Source organism: Paramormyrops kingsleyae, chromosome 6, assembly GCF_048594095.1.
Source record: "Paramormyrops kingsleyae isolate MSU_618 chromosome 6, PKINGS_0.4, whole genome shotgun sequence".
Lineage (NCBI taxonomy): Eukaryota > Metazoa > Chordata > Actinopteri > Osteoglossiformes > Mormyridae > Paramormyrops > Paramormyrops kingsleyae.
Window position 1 is genome coordinate 673,370 of NC_132802.1, and position 23,889 is coordinate 697,258.

General features: G+C 44.5%; 1 protein-coding gene across 1 annotated transcript; it reads right to left on the reverse strand.

Annotated features, from left to right (window-relative positions):
* Positions 1–895: 895 nt before the first annotated feature.
* On the reverse strand, positions 896–23,451 carry LOC111834404 (DEF6 guanine nucleotide exchange factor). Its single transcript, XM_023793658.2, has 11 exons — positions 23,325–23,451; positions 19,128–19,268; positions 18,847–19,032; positions 15,446–15,673; positions 15,035–15,181; positions 14,681–14,789; positions 12,848–13,146; positions 8,520–8,686; positions 5,302–5,500; positions 3,614–3,704; positions 896–2,202 (listed from the first exon to the last, which is right to left on the reverse strand). The coding sequence occupies exons 1-11, from the start codon at positions 23,418–23,420 to the stop codon at positions 2,012–2,014; spliced, it is 1,854 nt and encodes a 617-aa protein (XP_023649426.1). The 5' UTR covers positions 23,421–23,451; the 3' UTR covers positions 896–2,011.
* Positions 23,452–23,889: the final 438 nt, after the last annotated feature.

The window sequence follows — 23,889 nt, forward strand, 5'->3', positions numbered from 1 at the left end:
TGTTCAAAATCGTAAAGGAAATGAGTGAAGCATTTCTTTGTTGAGGCTGTCCCCTTTTAATTTAAGTCACCTTAACTTTATTAAATATCCCATTTTAATCTCCTTGCAGATATGAAAATTGTTGATGGAGCAGAAACCTCTAGCCCAGGAATTAAACTAAAAAGTTTAATTATTGAAATGATGTCACTTAAAAAACCAAGAACACTGTTTGCACACAACTTAGAAACTCCTGTAAAATTAGCAGAAAATCTATATATTTTTCTTTTCTTGAGCATGTTGTTCATCATGATAAGACTCTTACACTTGGAGAACTGTGCTAACTGACAGAGGAAACAGGAAGTGAAGCGAACAACCACAAAGCCTCTGATGTCTGAAGAAACTCCAGAAATCTCTAGTCTCTCTCTCACAACACGCTTGCATGCCTGCAGCGTCTTTCCACTCTCTGGCAAACGGGTCCCATTTTGAAGGTCAAACCTAAAACATTTTGAATTTTGATAAGATAAAAGATTTCCTTTAAGACGGCATAGTGACAAAGTCGCACTGTGCCTCTGGAATGTAGCTTCTGAGTTCAGTTCCAAACCAATCAGCCAGGGGTCGGTAAAAATGGTAAAAATGCTCAGGTTTTCAATGGTTCAATGGTTTTGTCTTTGCATTCTTCATCCTGTAACCTAAATATAACGAAGTGGATTTGTGCCCCTGAATTGCCTTTAGTGTCTGTGATGTGAAGGTCTGGCATCTGTCCAACGTAATCTTGGCTGACCGCTAGCTCCATTTGACCTGGGCCAGAGTGCTGAAGACACCTGTTGCAGATTTTTAACATGATGTCAGAATGTTTAAATAAGGAAATGTAAGAATTAGGATTTATACCATACAAAAAAACATGCAGACGCAAATGTTGCAATTGTTTGCAGCCCTTTTTACAACATTTAATACATTAATTGAGAAATTAAACTTAACATGCATGTTGAAAGAAACAATTTATATAACAATTTGTTTTATGATTGACCTTCAGTTTTACATGAATTGATTTAAGGTACAATGATCTGGTTACATAATTTTCTACAAAAAATCTCTGGTTTGCGGAATTAAAATTTAAACCATAATAATAACAATACAAACAATATCTTCTGCTTCACATATTTCTTTCTAATCAAAACAGACTAAACATGTTTTTCATCAGCAACAATGTGCTATGAATGGATTCCAGTAAATGAAAGAGCTTTTTCATAATTCACAGAGCCAGATAGCTAAATACAAAGAGGAGTCAAAAACACTGCCAAAGCAAACAGGTAACGATAATGTTAGAAACTAGTAATCCAGTCATTGCACTACAGTGGAAGCTACAAAGAAACTAACACTAACTTCTTGTTACTAAATTTTTCTTCTTTTCAGTGGGGGGAAATTTGCTGCAATATCAGGACTGTACAGAAATAAGAACCATACACTTTGCCAGAGAGCAACCAATAAGAAACAGCAGGAATATTACTGAACTACCCTCTTGAAAACTCAGCCAGTTCTTTCAATATTTTGCACAATATTTACTACATTAGAAAAATAGGCATAATTGAATGAATGGTGCCATACTTTGTATCATCACTGTAGTGTTATAGTGATAAAAAAAAAGTATGTCAGAGATAAATTTTATGATAAATTCTGTTTGACTTAAGAGATTCCTGATGCCTGATTAGCTCAATGGCATGCTTTCCAAAACATAATTCAGCTTTTTAGTAGGTTTTACACAAAACAACTTATTTTATTCTGGTTTTGCATGTTTGACAGTTCATAGAGCTATGTGAAATGAAATGGGTCTCAAGTAAAATATCTGAGCTCCTACCAGGACTCGAACCTGCATGTTTTAACCATTACAGCCCCACCCAAGTCTGTTCCTCATTGGTTCCTCGTGCAATCCGTCTCCTGTGTGGACTCATACGGTGGTGGTAATTCCTTACACAGCTCCAAGAAGGAGCACGTGCAGGAAACCCCTTGTGCTCTGCAGACTGGCCCGGCCCCTTCAGGGCATGTCCATATCTCCGTTAGAGGTCTGTGAGAGGCGCTTCTCAGACGCCTCTCTCCCAGCATCCTGCTCCATATTCGGGTTGGTCCTGTCGTGTTGTTCCCCGTCATTCTCAGACTTTCGCAGGCGCAGCCCGGGGTCCCGCTGGCTGGGCATGCGGATGCTGGAGGTGATGGACGGCCTCTTTTCTGCAATCAGGCAAGTAATGGTGAGCGAAAATGGAGAGGAAGAGTGAGAGATGGAGCGAAAGGGATAGAGAGAGAGAAACAGATAGAAAGACAGAGATGGAAAGAGACAGTGAGAGAGAGAGAGACAGAGAGAGAGACAGACAGACAGATAGAGACAAACAGAGAGAGGCAGGGACAGAGAGACACAGAAAGAGACAAACAGAGAGAGAGAGAGAGAGATAGATAGATAGAGAGAGAGAGAGAGAGAGAGAGAGAGAGATTTATACTATGAATAGTATATGAGATTTAAAATATGAATAGCCAGGTCTGGTGGGGTGGCAAAATTAACTCAATCTAAAATAGCAAAACTACTGCTGAACTCTTAGAGGTCATTCAAAGGCACTCTTCGTGTCATATGAGGAGTCTTCAAGCTTGCTGGTGGATAGAGACCTTGGGCATCCACTGTTTAAAACCTGGGGGGACTTAATAAAGTTCTTTTTCACCAGGGTCTCCATGGAGAAAGCTGGGAGCACACATGCAGCGCAGGATACTGGCCACATGCAGCAGGGTGTGTCAGCACAGGAGACTGGCTGCATGCAGCACAAGACACTGAATGCATGCAGCAGAACGTGTCAGCAGAGGACACTAGTGAACATGTGTCTTCCAGTGTAGTGTTTGTATGTGTGCACATGCATCTGTAAGCATGACTGTGAGTGGACAGTGCATTTTTTGTGGCCACAATTGACAGTTATGACAATGGGTGTGTGTTTGTCTATGCCCGGCTCTTTGGATGAGGCTGTCGGGCAGCTGATGATGTGGCACGGCTCCTCTGATACCCGTGTTTTGTGTGTCAGGCTCAATCCACAAACTCAACTCCCCTCTCTTCTTATACTGAAGAATTTCAAAAGTTTAGACAGTGGAGCAACAATCTCTTGCAGCTCTCTAATTCTACAGCCTGTGATTGCTGGTGACTCCCTCACAAAGCAAACTGGTGGAACAACTTTCTAAATCTACACATTTCACTTTTGAATCTTGCTGAATTTTCGACCATTTCTCAAAAGTTTCCAGATCATCAAGTAGGACTGGTTGTAATATAATGTTTGCAGCATAATATAGTGTGTATCTGTTCCTCTATCCAACCTAAGAGATCATGAAAGTCGAAGGTTTTAAGCTGTCTTAAGTACAAGGAAAAAATACTAATTCTAGGAAAAGCATGTAGAGTGGTTTAATATAATGATAATTACTATGGTTCTGTACTAATGCCACAGTAACAGCAAAATACTGCTTAAAAAAAGCAAAGCGTGCAGCGCAAGTAAAGAGAAATAAGAGGCATCAGCTAGGAGCACAGAATGCATTAGCACTTTAGTATAAGAGCTTCAGCATCCTGCATGTATAACATGAGCCAGGAAAGCTTTGAAAAAGTGAGATATACCTCCAGGCCCAATGGGGTGCATCAGTCTGTTCATCTGCACGTTCCAGTGTTTTACATTGGTGCTTGCTTGGCGGAGCTTCCTCTGGGCAGCCTATCAGAAAGCGGGATAGAGTAAGAAGGGCGGAGCTATGATGGAAGACTGCGAGGCAGTTGTGGCAGTTTTATGTTTCAGGTGACTGGTTGGTTGTTTTTGATCACTTATTGTGACATGCTTGTGCCAGAAAATAAGGTAATTTATTTAATTTAATATCTGTGAAAATTATTCAGGACAATTAAGGAGATGCTGAATTTATCATTTAAGAAAAACATTTTTAAAAATCTGTTTATGGAAATCAGATAAACACTAGCTTCCACTATTTTACACTATTTATACTTTTTTAAATGTTATATTATGCTTTGAAATCTGTGCACAGAAATGAAAATGCAGTTTTTTGCCCAGTGATTTATAGGTGTATAGCAATTTTACAGTATTCATAAAGTTATAATAGCAGTATGTCATTTGTGATTTAAACCTGGGAAATATATAGCATTAAAAACATATTTTGATCGAAAATGTATAAAATACATGAATATTTTATATCCATTGGTCACATAGAAATATATTACATGTAATAAATGATAGTGTAGTAAGAAGCTTTCTTTAAGTCTATAACTCATTTCATAACTGAAAATTTTAAGCATGAAACTCAGCTTCCATTGCAGTCACCTCAACAGGAAGCTGCTCACATCATTACCATGGCAACCTGCTCACACTACATGCAGCGCACAGAAGTTTGTAACATTCAGAGATATGGGAATTTCTGCATCAACAGATACACTGTAAAATATCTGTATATATGCACCCCACCCGTCACCTGCACTTACACACATGAAGTTACATAAGTCTACATATATACCCCGTCACCTGCACTTACACACATGAAGTTACATAAGTCTACATATATACCCCGTCACCTGCACTTACACACATGAAGTTACATAAGTCTACATATATACCCCGTCACCTGCACTTACACACATGAAGTTACATAAGTCTACATATATACCCCGTCACCTGCACATACACAAATGAAGTTACATAAGTCTACATATATACCCCGTCACCTGCACATACACACATGAAGTTACATAAGTGTACATATATACCCCGTCACCTGCACTTACACACATGAAGTTACATAAGTCTACATATATACCCCGTCACCTGCACTTACACACATGAAGTTACATAAGTCTATATATATACCCCGTCACCTGCACATACACAAATGAAGTTACATAAGTCTACATATATACCCCGTCACCTGCACATACACAAATGAAGCCACATATGTGTACATATACACCCTCTCACCTGCACTTACACACATGAAGTCACGTGTAATTATGTACGCAGCCACCTGAAGTTACATATGTGTACACATGTACCACACATGCATACACAAATGCAGAGGACATTCAACATTTCATTGTTGTGCACTGTGCACTGTAGTGTATCAACAATGATCACTGATCACATGTACCCCATGACTAGCACATACCCACATGAAGTCACATATGTGTACACATGTATCCCGTCACTCACACTTACACACATGAAGTCACATATGCGTACACATGTACCCTGTTACCTGCACATAAATGCATGAAGTACATATGAACCGTGTTAACCACCACGTCCTGCTCACCACTACATCCTGGTCCACTTTGTGCCGGTTGGCCCGCACTTCCTCCAGCTGCCTGTGGGCTTCTTCCAGAGCCCTGGACTTCATCTCCATCTCCTGCTTCAGCTCCTGCTTCTCCCGTTGGGTCTTCAGGATGTACTCCTCCTGCTCTTCCTGGAGTGCCATCAGGGACTTCATTTTATCCTCTTCCTCGGTCAGCAGCCTTGGGCACAGACGGAAAGGGACACCACTTACTGTTTAGTCTCTGCGTATATAAAACGTGGGCACAGCTGCGGTCACTGAGTCACTCAAAAAAACCTCTTTATATTATAACTTTTTTGCATTGGAATTTGACATTTATCTGAACAATTGGAGATTATGGAAATTCTTTACACAGGATCTTAGCCTTCCCCAGCAACACTGCTACATCCCGTAAAAACCTGAGGGATTGTGGTTGTTTTATAGCCAAGCATCACGCTGGCACAGAAAGTCTGTCCTATCCAGCACCACAGCAACTGTGATTATACACCCAGGAGGTTCAGTTATATTCTCTTACAGTAACAAATCTGCTACAGCATCTTACTTTTAAACACAGGAGCGTGTGTGGCCAGGTACAGGTGCTGTTTTCAAGCTGAGACACCTCTTATTTCCAGAGGAGCTTCTCACAGCCTGTTCCTCAGGAGATTATATAAACTGCCTGCTCTCATTTAAACCAGAAATCTTAAAAGCCTCTGAACAGCAAGGTGTCTTCAATACATATTGTCCATCCGTCCATCTTCCAACTGCTTATCCAGCACACACCATTCACTCACACAGTGGATGGCGTGTGAGGTCACAGACAGCCTGCAGCCTATCTCAGGCAGCATGACACACAAAGGCCAAGGAACATGATGTCAGTCCATCCCAGGCAGCATAACATACAAGGCCAAGGAACAGGATGTCTGTCCATCCCAGGCAGCATAACAAACAAGGCAGAGGAACATGATGTCAGTCTATCCCAGGGAGCATAGCATATTACAGGGTGGAGGAACACGATGTCAGTCCATCCCAGGCAGCATAACATACAAGGCGAAGGAACTGGATGTAAATCCATCTCAGGCAGCATAAAATACAGGGCGAAGGAACTGGATGTAAATCCATCTCAGGCAGCATAACATACAAGGACGAGGAACAGGATATCAGTCGATCACAGGCAACATAGCACACATGGCAGAGGAACAGGTTGTCAGTTCATTGCAGGCAGCACAACATACAGGGCAGAGGAACAGGATGTCAGTCAATCACAGGCAACATAAGATACATGGCGGAGGAACAAGTTGTCAGTTCATCGCAGGCAGCACAACAAACAAGATAGAGAGAAAGGATGTCACTCGATTACAGGCAGCACAATATACAAGGTGGAGGAGCAGGATGTCAGTCTATCCCAAGGATCATAACATACACGGCGGAGGAACAGAATCTCAGTCCATCCCAGGGAGCGTAACATACAATGTGAAAGAACAGGTTGTCAGTCCATCACAGGCCACACATTCATACACACACATGCACATGGCGTACTATTTACAGATGCCAGTTCACCAAATGCAGTGTTTTAGGATAGTATTATAGTCAAACTAAGATCAGCCAGAGATGTTTATGCCGTCTCTGTAAGTGTAGCTAGCACTCGCCGGCATTTCACTAAAGCCTCATATTCAATAAAAGCCGAGAGAGAAAAGCATAAATGCTGCAGGAGAAAACCAAAGTCTGGGCATCAGTTTAGCCACACGTCCAGCCTCAGTCAATGGCATTTACCAGGTAATACAGCAAAGCACTCGGCCATGGAGCCACTTTGATGCATTTAGCACGCTGTGGCTTTGGGCTGTGCTGTTCTAGGTGAGCAGCCAACATTTATCCAGCGCTGGGGAGGTTTGCTGAAGCTGCAGGAGGACACAGGATGCCGGGCTGCTCCTGTGTGAAGTGACCCACTTCCTGTCACAGCTTTTCCTGTTTGCATGTGACTTGAGTTGTGCACAGGGTAAACGTCAGCAGGCAGCACTGACACGGACCAGCTAGATGCATCTGCTCCCAGCTTACTGCTTATGGCAGGAAGTGAAGTCTGCTGCTTATAATCCATTTTTAGGCGTTTATATGTGTGCATATAGACAGACAAAAAGGGTATGTCCGTGTGTTATGCTGAATGCGTGTGGCTAAAGTTTAGCTGATGTTCTTAATCAAAACCACCACAACTGTAGCTATGTAAAAAGTTAAGTAAAACCATACAGACGGGTGAAACGGAAAATCGCGCCATATACTAATAATGCAATATATAAAGTGTGCTTGGCATTTAATTGCATTTAACTTGTCCTGGTCAGTACCTGTCCCATGTGTCACCCATCCTGCATGTAGAAGGTCATGTGTTTCACACATCATTTGTCCCGAAATTTTGGTGTGTTACCCATGCGGCGTGTTACCCATGCGGCGTGTTACCCATGCGGTGTGTTACCCATGCGGCGTGTTACCCATGTAAGTGTCCCTGTCTTGCACACAGGGAGTCAGAGGGACGCGGATATCCTGACAGATTCTGGGGGCCCAATGCAAATAATAATACTGTAGGCACTTGCGTAAATTCTACCATTGGACTCCACCCCCCTGACTCTGCAATTCCTACATCCGAGGTGCAGGGAGAGTCAGGGGGTGGCCAAGGTGACATTGTGTCAGGGCCATGCATGTCTGTGCAGATGCTGATGGTGGCATGATGCCCCGTGCATGCTCCGCACGCCCCACACACTCCCCTACATGCCCCGTGCATGCTCCACACGCCCCACACACTCCCCTACATGCCCCGTGCATACTCCGCACGCCCCATACACGCCTCACGCACACCCACACATACCACGACACACGCCCCCCCATATCCCACACATGCCCCCCACACATGCCCCCCCATACCCCAGTCACGCCTCACGCACACCCACACATGCCCCAAACATGCCCCCACACACGCCCCCCCAATACCCCACTCACGTCTCACGCACGCCCCCACACGCCTCACGCACGCCCCCACACGTCTCACGCACGCCCCCACACGCCTCACGCACGCCCCCACATGCCTCACGCACGCCCCCACACGTCTCACACACGCCCCCACATGCCCCACACTCGCTCCATGCACATCCTACACAGGCCCCACAGACGGCCCACAGACGCCCCACAGACGCCCCACAGACGGCCCACAGACGCCCCACAGACGCCCCACGCGGTACCTGGCCTGTGCATAACGGAAGGCTTCCTCATCCTGCCGGGCCTTGATCTCCACCTGCAAAGCCTCCTCCAGCCTCTGCTGCATCTCCTCCAGCTCGCGGATGCGTTTTCGCTGCCTCTCGGCCTCCGCCTCCTTTAGAGCCATCTCTGCCTGCATGCTGGCCCGCGCCTGCCGGGAAAAGGGCCATTTCAACTCATCGTCCTCCTCACCTTCACAAAGACATCCCTCCCGCCTTCAGCTCTCCCCCAGTCTAAATGGTTCTCATGTCCCTTGTCATCTCTCCTCCTTCTGCTGCCATGTGCCCAGGTCACCATAACTGCTGTTGCTTCTTATATATCTATTCATTGTTCTTATACTGTATATTACACCTGCTGCTCATTGAACACCCGACTGCTCTTGGCTATTCATTGTTCTTATACTGTATATTACACCTGCTGCTCATTGAACACCCTGACTGCTCTTGGCTATTCATTGTTCTTATACTGTATATTACACCTGCTGCTCATTGAACACCCGACTGCTCTTGGCTATTCATTGTTCTTATACTGTATATTACACCTGCTGCTCATTGAACACCCGACTGCTCTTGGCTATTCATTGTTCTTATACTGTATATTACACCTGCTGCTCATTGAACACCCGACTGCTCTTGGCTATTCATTGACTTTACTTTGCAACTTGATGCGTGCAATAACTGTTCATTCACTGTTTGTTGGAGGCACTTTTTTGACTTTTTCATATATCCATATTTTTAAATGTAAATTTTATGTGTGTACAGCATGGAGGTGCAGTGGTTAGCATTGTTGCCTAACACCTCTGGAACCAGGGTTCAAGTCTCTGTGTATGTGGAGCTTGCATGTTTTCCTCGTCTGTGCATTCCGGTTTCCCCCCACAGTCCGGAAAATATGCTGAGGCTAACTGGAGCTGCCACATTGCCCATACTGCCCGTGTGAGTGACTGACGTGTGAGTGAATGGTGTTTGAGTGTATGGTGAGTGAGCGAATGGCGTGTGAGTGGATGGCCTGTAAGTGAATGGTGTGTGAGTGAATGGTGTGTGAGTGTATGGCGTTTGAGTGGATGGCTTTTAAGTGAATGGTGTGTGAGTGAATGGCGTGTAAGTGAATGGTGTGTGAGTGACTGGCGTGTAAGTGAATGGTATGTGAGTGTATGGCATCTGAGTGTATGGCGTGTGAGTGAATGGTGTGTGAGTGTATGGCATCTGAGTGTATGGCGTGTGAGTGAATGGTTTTTGAGTGTATGGTGTGTGAGTGGATGGCGTGTGAGTGAATGGTGTGTGAGTGTATGGCGTGTGAGTGAATGGTGTGTGAGTGAATGGCGTGTGAGTGGATGGCCTGTAAGTGAATGGTTTTTGAGTGTATGGTGTGTGAGTGGATGGCGTGTGAGTGAATGGTTTTTGAGTGTATGGTGTGTGAGTGAATGGTTTTTGAGTGAATGGTGTGTGAGTGTATGGTGTGTGAGTGGATGGCGTGTGAGTGTATGGTGTGTGAGTGGATGGCGTGTGAGTGTATGGTGTGTGAGTGTATGGCGTGTGAGTGTATGGCCTGTAAGTGAATGGTGTGTGAGTGAATGGTGTGTGAGTGACGGGCGTGTAAGTGAATGGTGTGTGAGTGAATGGTGTGTGAGTGACTGGCGTGTGAGTGTATGGCGTTTGAGTGGATGGCCTTTAAGTGAATGGTGTGTGAGTGAATGGTGTGTGAGTGTATTGCGTGTGAGTGAATGGTGTGTGAGTGAATGGTGTGTGAGTGACTGGCGTGTAAGTGAATGTCGTGTGAGTGTATGGCGTGTGAGTGAATGGTTTTTGAGTGTATGGCGTGTGAGTGGATGGCGTGTGAGTGAATGGTTTTTGAGTGAATGGCGTGTGAGTGAATGGTTTTTGAGTGTATGGTGTGTGAGTGAATGGTTTTTGAGTGAATGGTGTTTGAGTGTATGGCGTGTGAGTGTATGGCGTGTGAGTGGATCGTGTGTGAGTATATGGTGTGTGAGTGTATGGCGTATGAGTGTATGGCGTGTGAGTGGATCGCGTGTGAGTGTATGGCGTGTGAGTGTATGGCGTATGAGTGTATGGCGTGTGAGTGGATGGCGTGTGAGTGGATGGCGTGTGAGTGTATGGCGTGTAAGTGTATGGTGTGTAAGTGTATGGCGTGTAAGTGAATGGTGTTTGAGTCGATTGCGTGTGAGCGTATGGCGTGTTAGTGAATGGTTTTTGAGTGGATGGCGTGTGAGTGTATGGCGTGTGAGTGTATGGCCGTGTGAGTGGACGGTGTGTTTGAGTGTAAAAGCACCGTGCGTAATGTGTTATCTAATGTGCTATCTAATATTAATATTGCTAACAATGGCTAACAATTAACTGGGCTAGAATTGGATTTCATGATTAGACGGATTATTTGTCGGACTTAAGGTAGTTCGGGCTATGTAAGTGAACGAAGATAAAGGCCATTTAAACTGAGATACCTTAAATCTGATAAGTTGTCCGGCTAAGCAAGAAATCTTGCTTTTTCATATGGGTCCATGGTATTGCTACTTCTGTGTCAAATGGAACGCATGTTGACTCGGTTTTTCCAAGTTTTTAGCTGATGTGACGTAATCTTGGAATCCGAAAGTCAGATCCCAAGGCAAATGGAACGCACAATTAGATATACAGGGCTGGACTGATTACCTGGGAATATTTAGGACTTAAACAATTAGAGATCATTGGATTCTGTGTAGTCTATGGAATAAATTTTCTTTCAAAGATACTCTGTTTGCGAGATATATGCATTTTTGACGGAGGAGTCCTATTCCGTGACTGGCTCATGCTGACATTTTGTCCCCAGTGAAGCCACTTGGGGACTACAAACATGGTGCCATTTACCCAGAATGAGGAAGGAGGGTCTCAGCTCTTTATTGGACTAAAGCTCTGTCAATCAGAACCCGAAAAATAAAGGAAAATAACCAGGGGCCAAAGCAGAATTTCTTACTGTAGAAACTTACTTACTGTATTTAATTTAGCCTGGGCTAAATGTAAGTGAACAAAGATAAAATCCATTTAAAGAAGGCTACCTGAAATCTGACCAGTTATCCGGCTAAGCAAGAAATCTAGTTTTGTGATATATGCCCTTGTGCACTTAGTGCAGAGAATCCCAGTTTAAATGGACTTTATCTTTGTTCACTTACATTTAGCCCAGACTACCTTAAATCTGACAGGTTATCGATCAATCACATCTTGTGTTTATACTTCATCAGCCAACAGGTTGGCAGATAGACTGTACCAGACATGCTCATAGCAGACAGGAACAAATGTGTGATTTTAGGATTTACTTTTTTTACCATACTTTATCTGTGAAAAAATATTAGCGGATTTATAGTAAGTGGAACTAAATTTTGAGGAAGCTAACTGGTCCGCTAAGTTAGCGGAAACATTAATCCACTAAAGCTTCCTGACCCCTCCACCTCCTCAGCCTCCACCATCTGCCCTTCCAGCACTTCGTGACCCACTTCACCTCCTCAGCTGCCCTTCCAGCACTTCGTGACCCCCTTCACCTTCTCAGCCTCCTTCAGCTGCCCTTCCAGCACTTCCTGACCCCCCTCACCTCCTCAGCCTCCTGCAGCTGCCCTTCCAGCACTTCATGACCCCCTTCACCTCCTCAGCCGCCCTTCCAGCATTTCCTGACCCTCTTTACCTCCTCAGCTTCCTGCAGCTGCCCTTCCAGCGCTTCCTGACTCCCCCACCTCCTCAGCCTCCCGCAGCTGCCCTTCCAGCACTTCATGACCCCCTTCACCTTCCCAGCCTCCCTCAGCCATCCTTCCAACGTTTCCTGACCCCCTTCACCTCCTCAGCCTCCCGCAGCTGCCCTTCCAGTGCTTCCTGACCCCCTTCACCTCCTCAGACTCCTGCAGCTGCCCTTCCAGCACCTCATGACCCCCATCACCTTCCCAGCCTCCCTCAGCTGTCCTTCCAACGCTTCCTGACCCCCTTCACCTCCTCAGCCTCCCGCAGCTGCCCTTCCAGCAGTTCGTGACCCCCTTCACCCCCTCAGCCTCCCACAGCTGCCCTTCCAGCACTTCCTGACCCCCTTCACCTCCTCAGCCTCCCTCAGCTGCCCTTCCAGCGCTTCCTGACCCCCCTCACCTCCTCAGCCTCCCGCAGCTGCCCTTCCAGCAGTTTGTGACCCCCTTCACCTCCTCAGCCTCCCGCAGCTGCCCTACCAGCACTTCCTGACCCCCTTCACCTCCTCAGCCTCCCGCAGGTGCCCTTCCAGCCCTTCCTGACCCCCTTCACCTCCTCAGCCTCCCGCAGGTGCCCTTCCAGCGCTTCCTGACCCCCCTCACCTCCTCAGCCTCCCGTAGCTGCACCTCCAGTGTCTGCTGCATCTGCTCATGCTGCTGCCTCCTGCGTTGCTCGTCCTGCTCCAGGAGTGCCTGCGCCTGTCGCTGCGCCTCCTTCAGAAGCTCCAGCTCAGCTAGCTTGCGCTCTTTCTCCTCCTGTAGGGCACGTAGCCGCTGTAGCTCTTCCTCCTTGGCCCGCCGCCGCTTCTCCCGCTGCTCTCGCTGCTCCCGCCGCTTCAGCTTTAGGTCCCTGTGCAGGGAGCTCTTGCCCTCCACGTGCAGCCGGATAGCCGTCTGGATGGCTGCAGGCACAGGGACAGTGGGGGCTGAAGGACTCATGGCTTCTGACAGCTCATATACTGGCACTCCACTCCAGGAAAATGCAAAGCTATGTACAGTGCTGTGTAAAAGTCATTTGCAGTCAAAGAGAATGATGTTTAAATGATCTTCATGTTGGTGTGTAACTATGGTATTATATCAGTCAAAGTATGTCAGCTTAACCACTTCAGAAGGTCTCTGTCACCCCAGTTTTTCCAGCAAAAGTCCAAAAACCGACCACTGCCCCATGTTTGTTTGTTATTTAACAAATTATGTAATCAATTAATTAAGCTTTTGGAGAAATATAAAGCATCCATGGAATGGCTGAGGTGCCCCTAAGCAGTGGTCTGGGAGCCAAAGTAATGTTCAAATAGAAATCTAGCAAGATATCAGTGACTTTTTTGACTGCCTAAGACTTTTGCATGGTACAGTAAATGGATAACAATACAATAAACTTAACCGGTTAGCAGCTGTTGCACTGGCCTAGTTACTTTAGCATAAGGAAAAAACAATTACATATTACTGCCATCCTCCTATCCATCCAATCATTTTCATGAATGCCTTATCAAGCACAACTTGTGGTGAGTCTGAAGACCTGGGAACGCCTAAATTGGATGCCAGCCCATCTTAGGCTACACACTCACACACACACAATCACACACTAAAGGCCTTTTACAGAATCAAATTCACCCAGACCACATCAATTTGGGTTGTTTAAGCAAACTGGAATACTAGAGAGAGCATGCAGATTCCATGCATATCAAGATAAGGGGTGGTACGTGTAATTTGGGTAAAATGTAATGGAGAGAAAGCATCTTCTAGACTAGTCTGGAAGTGTATTATTGGGAAGTAAACAACGCCATGTCCTTTTGCCTTTCATTCGTGTATTTTTAAGTTGTATGACAATCTGATGAGGCTCATGTGTTTATCATCACTCAGGGGAAATTCAGACCTCACCAGGCCAATTGTGGTGGCCACCAGCACTGAAGAGGCCATCTGGCATGCTGGGCATTTTCCTGATGGGCCAATTTTTAAATCCAGTCCAGCCCTGGTGGCCACTACTGCCTTCATATGTGCTTAGGATGGCTAAGATGTCCCTCACCCGTCCAAATATTAATCTATAAAACTGCAGGTAAGATCCATGCATCATGTCTGGCTTGCTTCAATGACTCAAGTCATACTGGCACCAGTTACTCTGGGCGTGGTAATGCACACAGAGCCCCCAGATTACCTTCAGTCCATTCCTGCCTCTAAACCCCACGCTTACCCACAGTCTACTCCTGCCTCTAAACCCCCGCTTACCTGCAGTCCACTCCTGCCTGTAAACCCCACTTCCCCGCAGTCCACTCCTGCCTCAAAACCCCCCCCGCTTACCCGCAGTCCACTCCTGCCTCTAATCTCCCCACTTACCCACAGTCTACTCCTGCCTCTAAACCCCCTGCTTACTCGCAGTCCACTCCGGCCCCTAAATCCCCCACTTACCCACAGTCCACTCCTGCCTCTAAACCCCTCGCTTACCCGCAGTCCACTCCTGCCTCTGCTTGGTGTCTGAGGCACTCATCTCATACGTTTTGGACAGTGTCTTTAAGCAGAACATACACCGCTTCCCATCCTTGTCTGGAAGCACCTGTCAGCCAGGGGACACGAAGAGGGGATACAGACAGATCAACAATGATTTGGTCAGCATGGCCTCAAGCTCATTCCCCTCTATCGATCTGCCACAGCTTAAAACCATCTCACAAACAACTCCCATCTCCACACAGTTACTCCCAAAGTCGCTAAAAAAAGTATCAAACTTCCCACCCCTCACAAGACCACCCACTTTCTCCTGGTTTTATTAACCCATCCATAGCCTCCTATCCTCCCACCCACCTCCACACAGCAGTTCCCGTCCAGCACGATGTTGCCCTTGCGTTCCCTTCGATCCTCACTGGAGAAGTAGGCCAGGGTGTGGGGCCTCAGCGTGAACCAGCGCTCGGCCCAGTTTCTGCGCAGTTGCCCTCGCTTCCACAGATAGCCCTACGCAGACATGATTCATTTCAGTGCACTGTGAAAACCTGAACCAGTGGAATTCATATCTCACCTGAAGCAGTTTACATTTTTTGTAATTGCTTTCAGAAAGTAACTAAATGTTTGGTACAATGTAAAGTGGTATTTTATAGATTTTAAATTCATAAATGCTTTGGTAAATTCATATAATGCTTTGAAATTTGAAATGGGCTCCTATTGTAATGCAATTTCAATGTTTGCCTGATAAAGCTAAAGAAAATGTGGACGGGATACCTCTTTTAATACATCATCGACTATTTCACGGTACACCTCCTCAATCGCCATGCTGACCGAATCCTTGGTGATGCCTTTTGTCAGTTTCCCACTGTTCATCATGTCCAGGAAAGCCCAGACCGTGAACCCGTTCTGCAGCACAGAATCCTGGGAGAGGAAGTCCTCCAGCTCCACACAGTTCAGCTCTACGCTCATGGCCATGCAAATCTTTTTCAGTAAATACTCCACCTGCAGAGACGCAGCACGGGACAAGGTGAGCTTGATAAGATCGCAATTGCATGCGACACCTTGCATGTAATGCAAGCTTGGTAGATACTTCTGTCAATTTTTCTCAACAAATGTTATCTTCCATAAATTAGAGCAGTGAATTCGTACTTCATATTTGCTGAACATCTTGCATGACCACCTGATTGAATTCTATCATACTAAGAGTGATTAGCATGTGCATTTGGTAAACTTTTAAATTAAAAGCTTTTTTCAAAGAAAGTTTCTTGACTACTGTTATTCACTGACTCATAAAAGATTGTTCTATTGGGACTTCAGCACTGACACCCTGGCCAAAGTGAGCTATGCTGTGCACTGCATCAAGAAGCCCCATTAAATCCAAATGGCTTGTGCTCACTATGAGTGGCTGGTCTCCCCCTTACCCCCCGCCCCAAGCATGTGAGGCTGGGAAAACCCCACGGCCCACAGAATGAAAATCTGCGGGCGGCTGACAGAGCATACATCAGAGGAAACGTGCTATTCTTTGTGAGAGTGTCACAGATTCTCTTTTCTGGGGTTGGTTCTGATGCTTGGCAGATATGCATTCTCCTACACTGAGAATGTTCCTGAGGGCAGCATTTGTCCAGAAACTGGGAGAAAGCACGTTCCCTATGTGTAAGGCTCCATTCTCATTCGCTGACACAGAGGCCTTTCTTTAACTGCCACATATTCTTCTTTGTCTGAGCTGAGAACATTCCAAGGCAGAACATGGAGAACCATCCCTGACTTGCTGCTGCTACCAGCTATTATGCAAACCCAACCCCACCCAGGAAACCAGCAAAATGCATGCAAGACAGCAGTCAGTCTAGATGTTCAGTCTGGAAGTGTCACTCACATCTATGGAAGTAAATCTGTGTCATCACAATTTGAATTTTATATGCCACTGAAATTCTAACATTGAATATTTATGCATTGGAAATATGCATTGGAAATTCGATGGTCCGAATTCACATGCAAAAATACGAGGTTAAAAATACAAAGACAACATTTCAAAGTTGCTCCAATTCGATGGTCCAAATTCACATGCAAAAATACGAGGTTAAAAAATACAAAGACAACATTTCAAAGTTGCTCCAATTCAACGGTCTGAATTCACATGCAAAATACGAGGTTAAAAATACAAGTTATACATCCGGGATACCAATGCTAAGCAATCGAATCTGTGGCTGCGTTCGACTTGGGCTTAGGTCTGTCTGCAGGTGACGTGACAAGAGCATTTGGCTGTGGCTGCAGGGGTGGAGTATAAACTGACTGCAGCCAAGTCGGACAACTTCTACTCCTCATAGTGTGCGAGATCTGACTGCAATGGCCGCACTGCCAGAAGGGTGTAGATAAATCTATACAAATATCACCTGCATGCACATTACTTCTTTTCCAATAACCAACTCCTGATCCAAACTGTTAGCGGTGGAAAAAAGTAAACTATTGTATATAGTGGCCCTGTGTAAAAAGATAGCTGCCAGAAAAAAGATCAAATACATGTATTTCAAGGAATGAAAGTTTGTACTGAATAAAATGCAATTCTTACGTGAATGCCTTCTTAACAGACTGGACGATTAAAGAAATAAAGCAGCGCAACATTACAATAACTAACAATAAATAAACCACTAACTTAAGTGTACTTTTAGAGCATTCATGTCATTTACTTAAACTTTATTTTACCAGGTAAATTAACTGAAAATCAGTTATAACTGCTTTACGTGATATTCGGGAGAAATAGCAGATAACGCCTCGGAACTGCCTGGGATACAAACGTCAGGACCGGAATGCATTGCTGTTGTGTTGTAAGTGGCTGCATGAAGTCGAACGCAGCCACAGATTCGATTGCTTAGCCTTGGTATCCCGGATGTATAACTCGTATTTTTTAACCTCGTATTTTTCCATGTGAATTTGGACCATCAAATTGGAGCAACTTTGAAATGTTGTCTTTGTATTTTTAACCTCGTATTTTTGCATGTGAATTCGGACCATCGAATTTCCGATGCATATTTCCAATGCATAAACATTCAATGTTAGAATTTCAGTGGCATATAAAATTCAAATTCTGATGACACAGATTTACTTCCATACCACATCTCCATCTTACTATTTTGCAATCTAGAAAATGAATTTATTCCACAATAAGTCTTAAATTTCTACCATAAATCAGACAGAAATGAAGACAGAAAGAAATATAGTTAAAATTTGACAAAATGATAGGTATAGGCTCTGAATTTAATATCATTTAATAAATCCTCTGGCTGTATTATCAGACATTTTAATCAATACTCTCATCTGTTTAGAACAGCATAGCTAGTTTGTATATGAAATATATTCCTTGCAGATTAGTATAAAGCTTATACCTATAAATAATAAGTCTTGCTAACTGAAGTCTCTCTAACTGATGTCTTGCTAACTGCTAACTTGAAGTCTTGCTAACTGTGGGTTAAAAACATTCTTATGCAATGATTTGTGTAAAGCTGGGTTTTACACAAACATTTGCGATAACTCTTGGGGTGTTAAAGCAAAAACAGTCACAACAGTCAAAACAGTCCCATAAAACTGACTTTCTGCGAAGGTGACACTACAAGTAGTTTCCGCTTTGATCTGAGGAGACTGTTATTGGTTTTCTGGCCGACAACAGTGTTGAGCGTATTATATAATACCCTTGAGGTCACATTTGAGCAATACCAGCTCGATTACAGTTTGCTAACATATCAAACGTTCCCATAACACCCCATGTTAGAGAAACAAAGATGGCCCCCTGTTACATCTAACACTTCGAATCATTTAATCACACACCAAAGGCACATTTGCCAAAAAAACACAAGACAAAGAAAATTTCTGAAGAAAACCAACACCAGCAAATTCTAAGTCATACCCCTAGCATGACTGACTTTCTTAAAGCTTGTAAAGTTTCCTTTACAAAGATAACCATTAAGTAAATTTTCAAATTGTTGGGGGAAACAATAAAATTACAAATGAGATTTTTAACTCCAGCTTCACAGAAACACATTTTTAACTTACAAGTAAAAAAACAGAGCACTCAAATCAACATCCTTAACACCCATTGGTGTAGATGTCAATATACTGGCTCAGGAGACACGGCTTGGCAGAGGTCCATCTGAGGGCCCCCACGCCGTGGGTCAGGAACCCACCTCATCAGGCACCATGACTAGGGGATACTTGTCCTCCGACAGGAAGTTGAATAGGCACCAGAGGCGGAAGGCATCTTTTTGTTGCAGGATGATCTTCTTGTTTTTCTCTGGACGATAGTTCTTCTTTGCTGTGAGGGTCCAGCACAGTTCATCGAAGTTCTCCTTCACAAAAGCTCCATCTTGCACCTGGTGCCATTGAGTGGGTGAGATGAACGTTGTTACCTTACTAAGAATCTAACTGTGAGCTAAGAAATGTATCAGGTGGAGGGAGACACACGTACCTTATCCAGGATGTATTTGTTGAGGTAAGGCATGTAGCCTTGGCTGGACACAGGCCCATCATCATCCTCCCTGAAGTGCTCCTCAAGCGCCACTGGGTCATGTGGGATGCTAAGGACAGTGCAGAGGTTGTGGGACAGCACCTATGAGGGAGGCACGTGGGGAATATACCAACAGGGAGAGCACACTTTAATAAGTTAGTGTTCAAACAGAACCCAAAGTCCAATGTTTTTATTCATTTTCATCTGGTCATCCAGTTTTAACTACATGATGTATTAGAGCAATTCTGGCCAAGTCCATTAATCAGGAATGACTCTGCAGTATTTTACTTATAAGTTCTGGTTCTTAAATACTATACCACCTGCGGCCCTACAGTTATATTCAAGCTGATTATTGCACATGAATGCCAATAGATCGTGTGCTGATGTCCATCTGAGATAGTAGTTTGTAATTCAAAAAGACATCCATCCATTTTCAGTAACTGCTTGCCCTATTCAGGGTCACAGGGGGTCCGGAGCCTATCCAAGATGGGTGCTATGGGTGGCTATGGGTGCAAGGCAGGGAACATCCCAGGATGGGGTGCCAACCTATGGGTTACCTCTGGGTAATTTAGTATCTCCAATTAACCTCACCATGTCTTTGGACTATGGGGGGAAACTGCAGTAACCAGAGGAAACCCCACAACGACACGGGGAGAACATGCAAACTCCACACACATGGAGCCATGGTGGAGACTCCTGGTCCCAGAAGTGTCAGGCGACAGTGCTACCCACTGCGCCACTGCACCACTGCACGCCCACACCACCCTCGGTTATATGTCCTTTTGCATAATTAAAGGACTGTGTGGCGAGTCCTTGTATTATATTATGGGGTGCTGCACTGTTCAGATCACATATATTTATGAAATATGGGCAATGTTAGTTCAGCCAGTGTTCTATATACTAAATACATATACTGAAAACTCGACCCTTCTGTCCAGATTCACGAAGCTGATATATACCTTTCCTTTGAGTACTTTTCTGTTTCTGCATGACAGCTCAGTGTTCTTTTTCACTCAGGCCACAGTTTCAGCAAAGCTAACCAATTAAGAAAGACTGAGCACTGCAAACCAGGAAACTGTGGAAAATGAGGTCACCTCAAGAAACCAGGTCTGCCACTCTCACTGTGAAGTGCTTACAGCAGAGTACATAGTATCAGACTGAGCTATTCATCCCTCCATCCATTTACGAGCATGAAAGATCCCCAAAGACCAGGAACTGATTCTGAAAACAAATAAAAACATATGCTTGACAATTTTACTGTGGCAAAAGGTTATTTAGGTGTTTGAGGTGCTTCAAGTTCAAGTTTCTGTGTAATTAGCATCCTGTCCGACATACATCTAAAAATCAATTATCATAAATTTCTGTTTCAAAACAGGAAACATTTTATACATTTATCTCCCTAGAAAAACTAAATGACAGCTCTGTACACATTCCATGAAGTAACATATCTTGAATTATTATTCATCCCTACATAAAGCATTCAGGTTTTAGATGAACAAACACCAAGCCACACAGCACTACGTTTCCCTACATGTGGAATTTGCCCCTTGCTTACATAGCTGGGGTTTTGCGGCATAAAGCTGGTGTGTTTCTTAAAGGGCCCTTGGTGTACGGCTGTCATTTTCATAGCCTGAGAAACAGAGTGATCATTGTTGCTGAGCGACAGAACCTACATGCGGTAAGAAGCTTATCAGCACACAGCTTTTCCTGTACGACATTTGGTGAAGATCAAGGCGGGCGGCTCTCACGAAGCATTTACTCATTCCTCAGACCTGACAGCCTCTCACTGCTGTTTTCATAGCTGTGTTTCAAAATTTGAAATCAACACTACACACACGTTTGAATAACGGGCAATAAGGTTACCCTCATAATCAGAGCTATACATGGGATAATTATCAGGCCACAGAATGCCAATGGACAGAAATGTACTTGGAGTCTAGTAATTCATGGTCTATTTAACATTTTTTAAATTAATAGCTGATAAAGAAAGCAGTTTCATATACGTGACCTATATGTAGCACTCAATACTGGGCTTAGGCATATTGTGCACTGTGTGCTGTGGTGTGTCAAAGACTGTTATGTTAGTGCTGTTACATTACTGCTGTTACGTTAGTGCTGTTACATTGGCAATATTACAGTTTAGCTGATACATTATCATATGCTAGTGGTATTACGTTAGCACTGACTTTCTCCTTGAGCTACAGAACACAGGACAGAAGTGATGAGTTTTTTTAGTGTCTGACATGAGAAAACGTTAACTGTCTACCACCGATCTCTCAGCAAATACTGACCACATCATCGCGATCTGAAATTGCATTCTTAGAAGGTGGGAGGTGCGGGGGTGTTAGGGAGAGCTGCACAACGTGATGGGAATTAGCCCGACCACGAGCCCAGAGGAGCCTAGAGCTGACCGGGACCAAGGTCAGCGGCAGAAACCGCAGATTCTGTGTTATGTCTGCACTTATGTCTACCCTGCGTCGGTGTGTTCCTGTCATGGCTACTGAAACACAAAAATTTCCCCTTGGAGATAAAGCAATGTGAATCAGAAACAGAATAAGTTCGATTTGTGTGATTTTTTTACTGGCAAAAAGTTGGTCATGATACAATTGGACCAAGTAACACCAATCCAGATATACATTTCAGTAAACAGATCGATAAAAAGCGCTATAAGCCAGTGGCTCAGTGAAGCCCCCTCCACTGCATCGGCAAAAACCTCAAAATGGCATCCACAGGATCTCACTGTCACACTGATGACTGAATATCCATCATGCTGAACACAACACAGTGGCACATGCAACCGAGGGTTCTGCCTCACACTTATTTAGCTTATCAGCATTAATGGTACAGAACCACACACTCACACTTATTTAGCTTATCAGCATTAATGGTACAGAACCACACACTCACACTTATTTAGCTTATCAGCATTAATGGTACGAACCACACACTCACACTTTATTTAGCTTATCAGCATTAATGGTACAGAACCACACACTCACACTTATTTAACTTATCAGCATTAATGGTACAGAACCACACACTCACACTTATTTAGCTTATCAGCATTAATGGTACAGAACCGCACACTCACACTTATTTAACTTATCAGCATTAATGGTACAGAACCACGTACTCACACTTATTTAGCTTATCAGCATTAATGGTACAGAACCGCACACTCACACTTATTTAACTTATCAGCATTAATGGTACAGAACCGCACACTCACACTTATTTAACTTATCAGCATTAATGGTACAGAACCGCACACTCACACTTATTTAACTTATCAGCATTAATGGTACAGAACCGCACACTCACACTTATTTAACTTATCAACATTAATGGTACAGAACCGCACACTCACACTTATTTAACTTATCAGCATTAATGGTACAGAACCGCACACTCACACTTATTTAACTTATCAGCATTAATGGTACAGAACCATGGCCTGAAGGCCTCACTGCATATCCACACTGCTGCCCTGTTCTGGCCGCTTCTAAGCTGCACTAAGTCTGGACAGCTCCTTGGCAGGCACAGCTTAGCCATTTCCTAAAATCCATGACCAGGCTTCTCCAAGAATGTTTCTAACGGGAAATGCTGTCAGAAACAGAGTCCAGTAGTACATGCCCACCATGCTGAAATCACTTTATGGACTGTGTATCCAGCAAAACCTAAGCAGTCTTCTGTCGTAATCTAACAGATCTTACAAGTCGGAAGTCTTCTCAATTGCAAAAATGACTTCAATCTACTGCATCGTAAACTAAAGTCCCAGGCAAACTCTGGCCTTGAAAAGATAACAAATTACGGGGAGTTAGTGTGTCGCTGTTTTGGGGTGATTATTTTCTGCACAAAGGGGCAGTTTGCAGGAGACAGAGAAGCATGAGGCGGGTACGACTTGCTCAACCAGGAAATGGAGCGACATGAAAGACAAAAGCTAATAAATTCTGCAGCCTTGGCTACTGACCTGCAAAACAAAATATGGGCTAGAATAAAGCTGATTCTTCAAGCCCTGCTAGTCACAGGTCAAACTGTGAGAAAAGGCCATCCCACAGGGAAAGTAACAGCTTCACTGGGTCTCAAGAGAAGAACTTCTTTTGCCCCCCTCCCTCCCTGAAAACACCCTTCTTTCCAGCAAACGGTTCCGGCCCCCACCTTCAGCTGTGACTTGGACACCTTTCCGCTCTTCTCCACATCCAGAGCCGTAAATGCATACCAGATGGACTTCAGCAGCTCCGAGCGCAGATCCATGGCTGCACTGGCATGACTCGCTTGTTTTTCGTTTTTTTTTTTTTTTGGGTAACAGTTCCTCCCCCCCCTCCCCCCGTCTCTCGCATCACTTGCCCTGCCTCAGCTAACACCCACAAATGCTCTGATACTGGTCCATCATGTCCCAACAGGGCCACAGCGCCCCCTGCCAGCCACCTTTTCAAATGGCACCGACCTGACTGGTGCATATGGACATAAACCTTCAAGATACAAGATTTTTTATCAGCCTTTTCTACTTCATCACATAGGAATTGTTGCCAACACCATACAGTCAGTAAGATGTAACAAAATTAGACAGTGCAAAACAAAAAAAGGATACTCACAAAACACTGAATTAGACATATAATTAGGAACAAGTATCTAAAGGCCAAACATGAAATAAAGGGTTGGTGCAGTGAGCACCGCCGCCTCACACATCTGGGGCCAGGGTTCCGTGAGTGTGGAGCTTGCA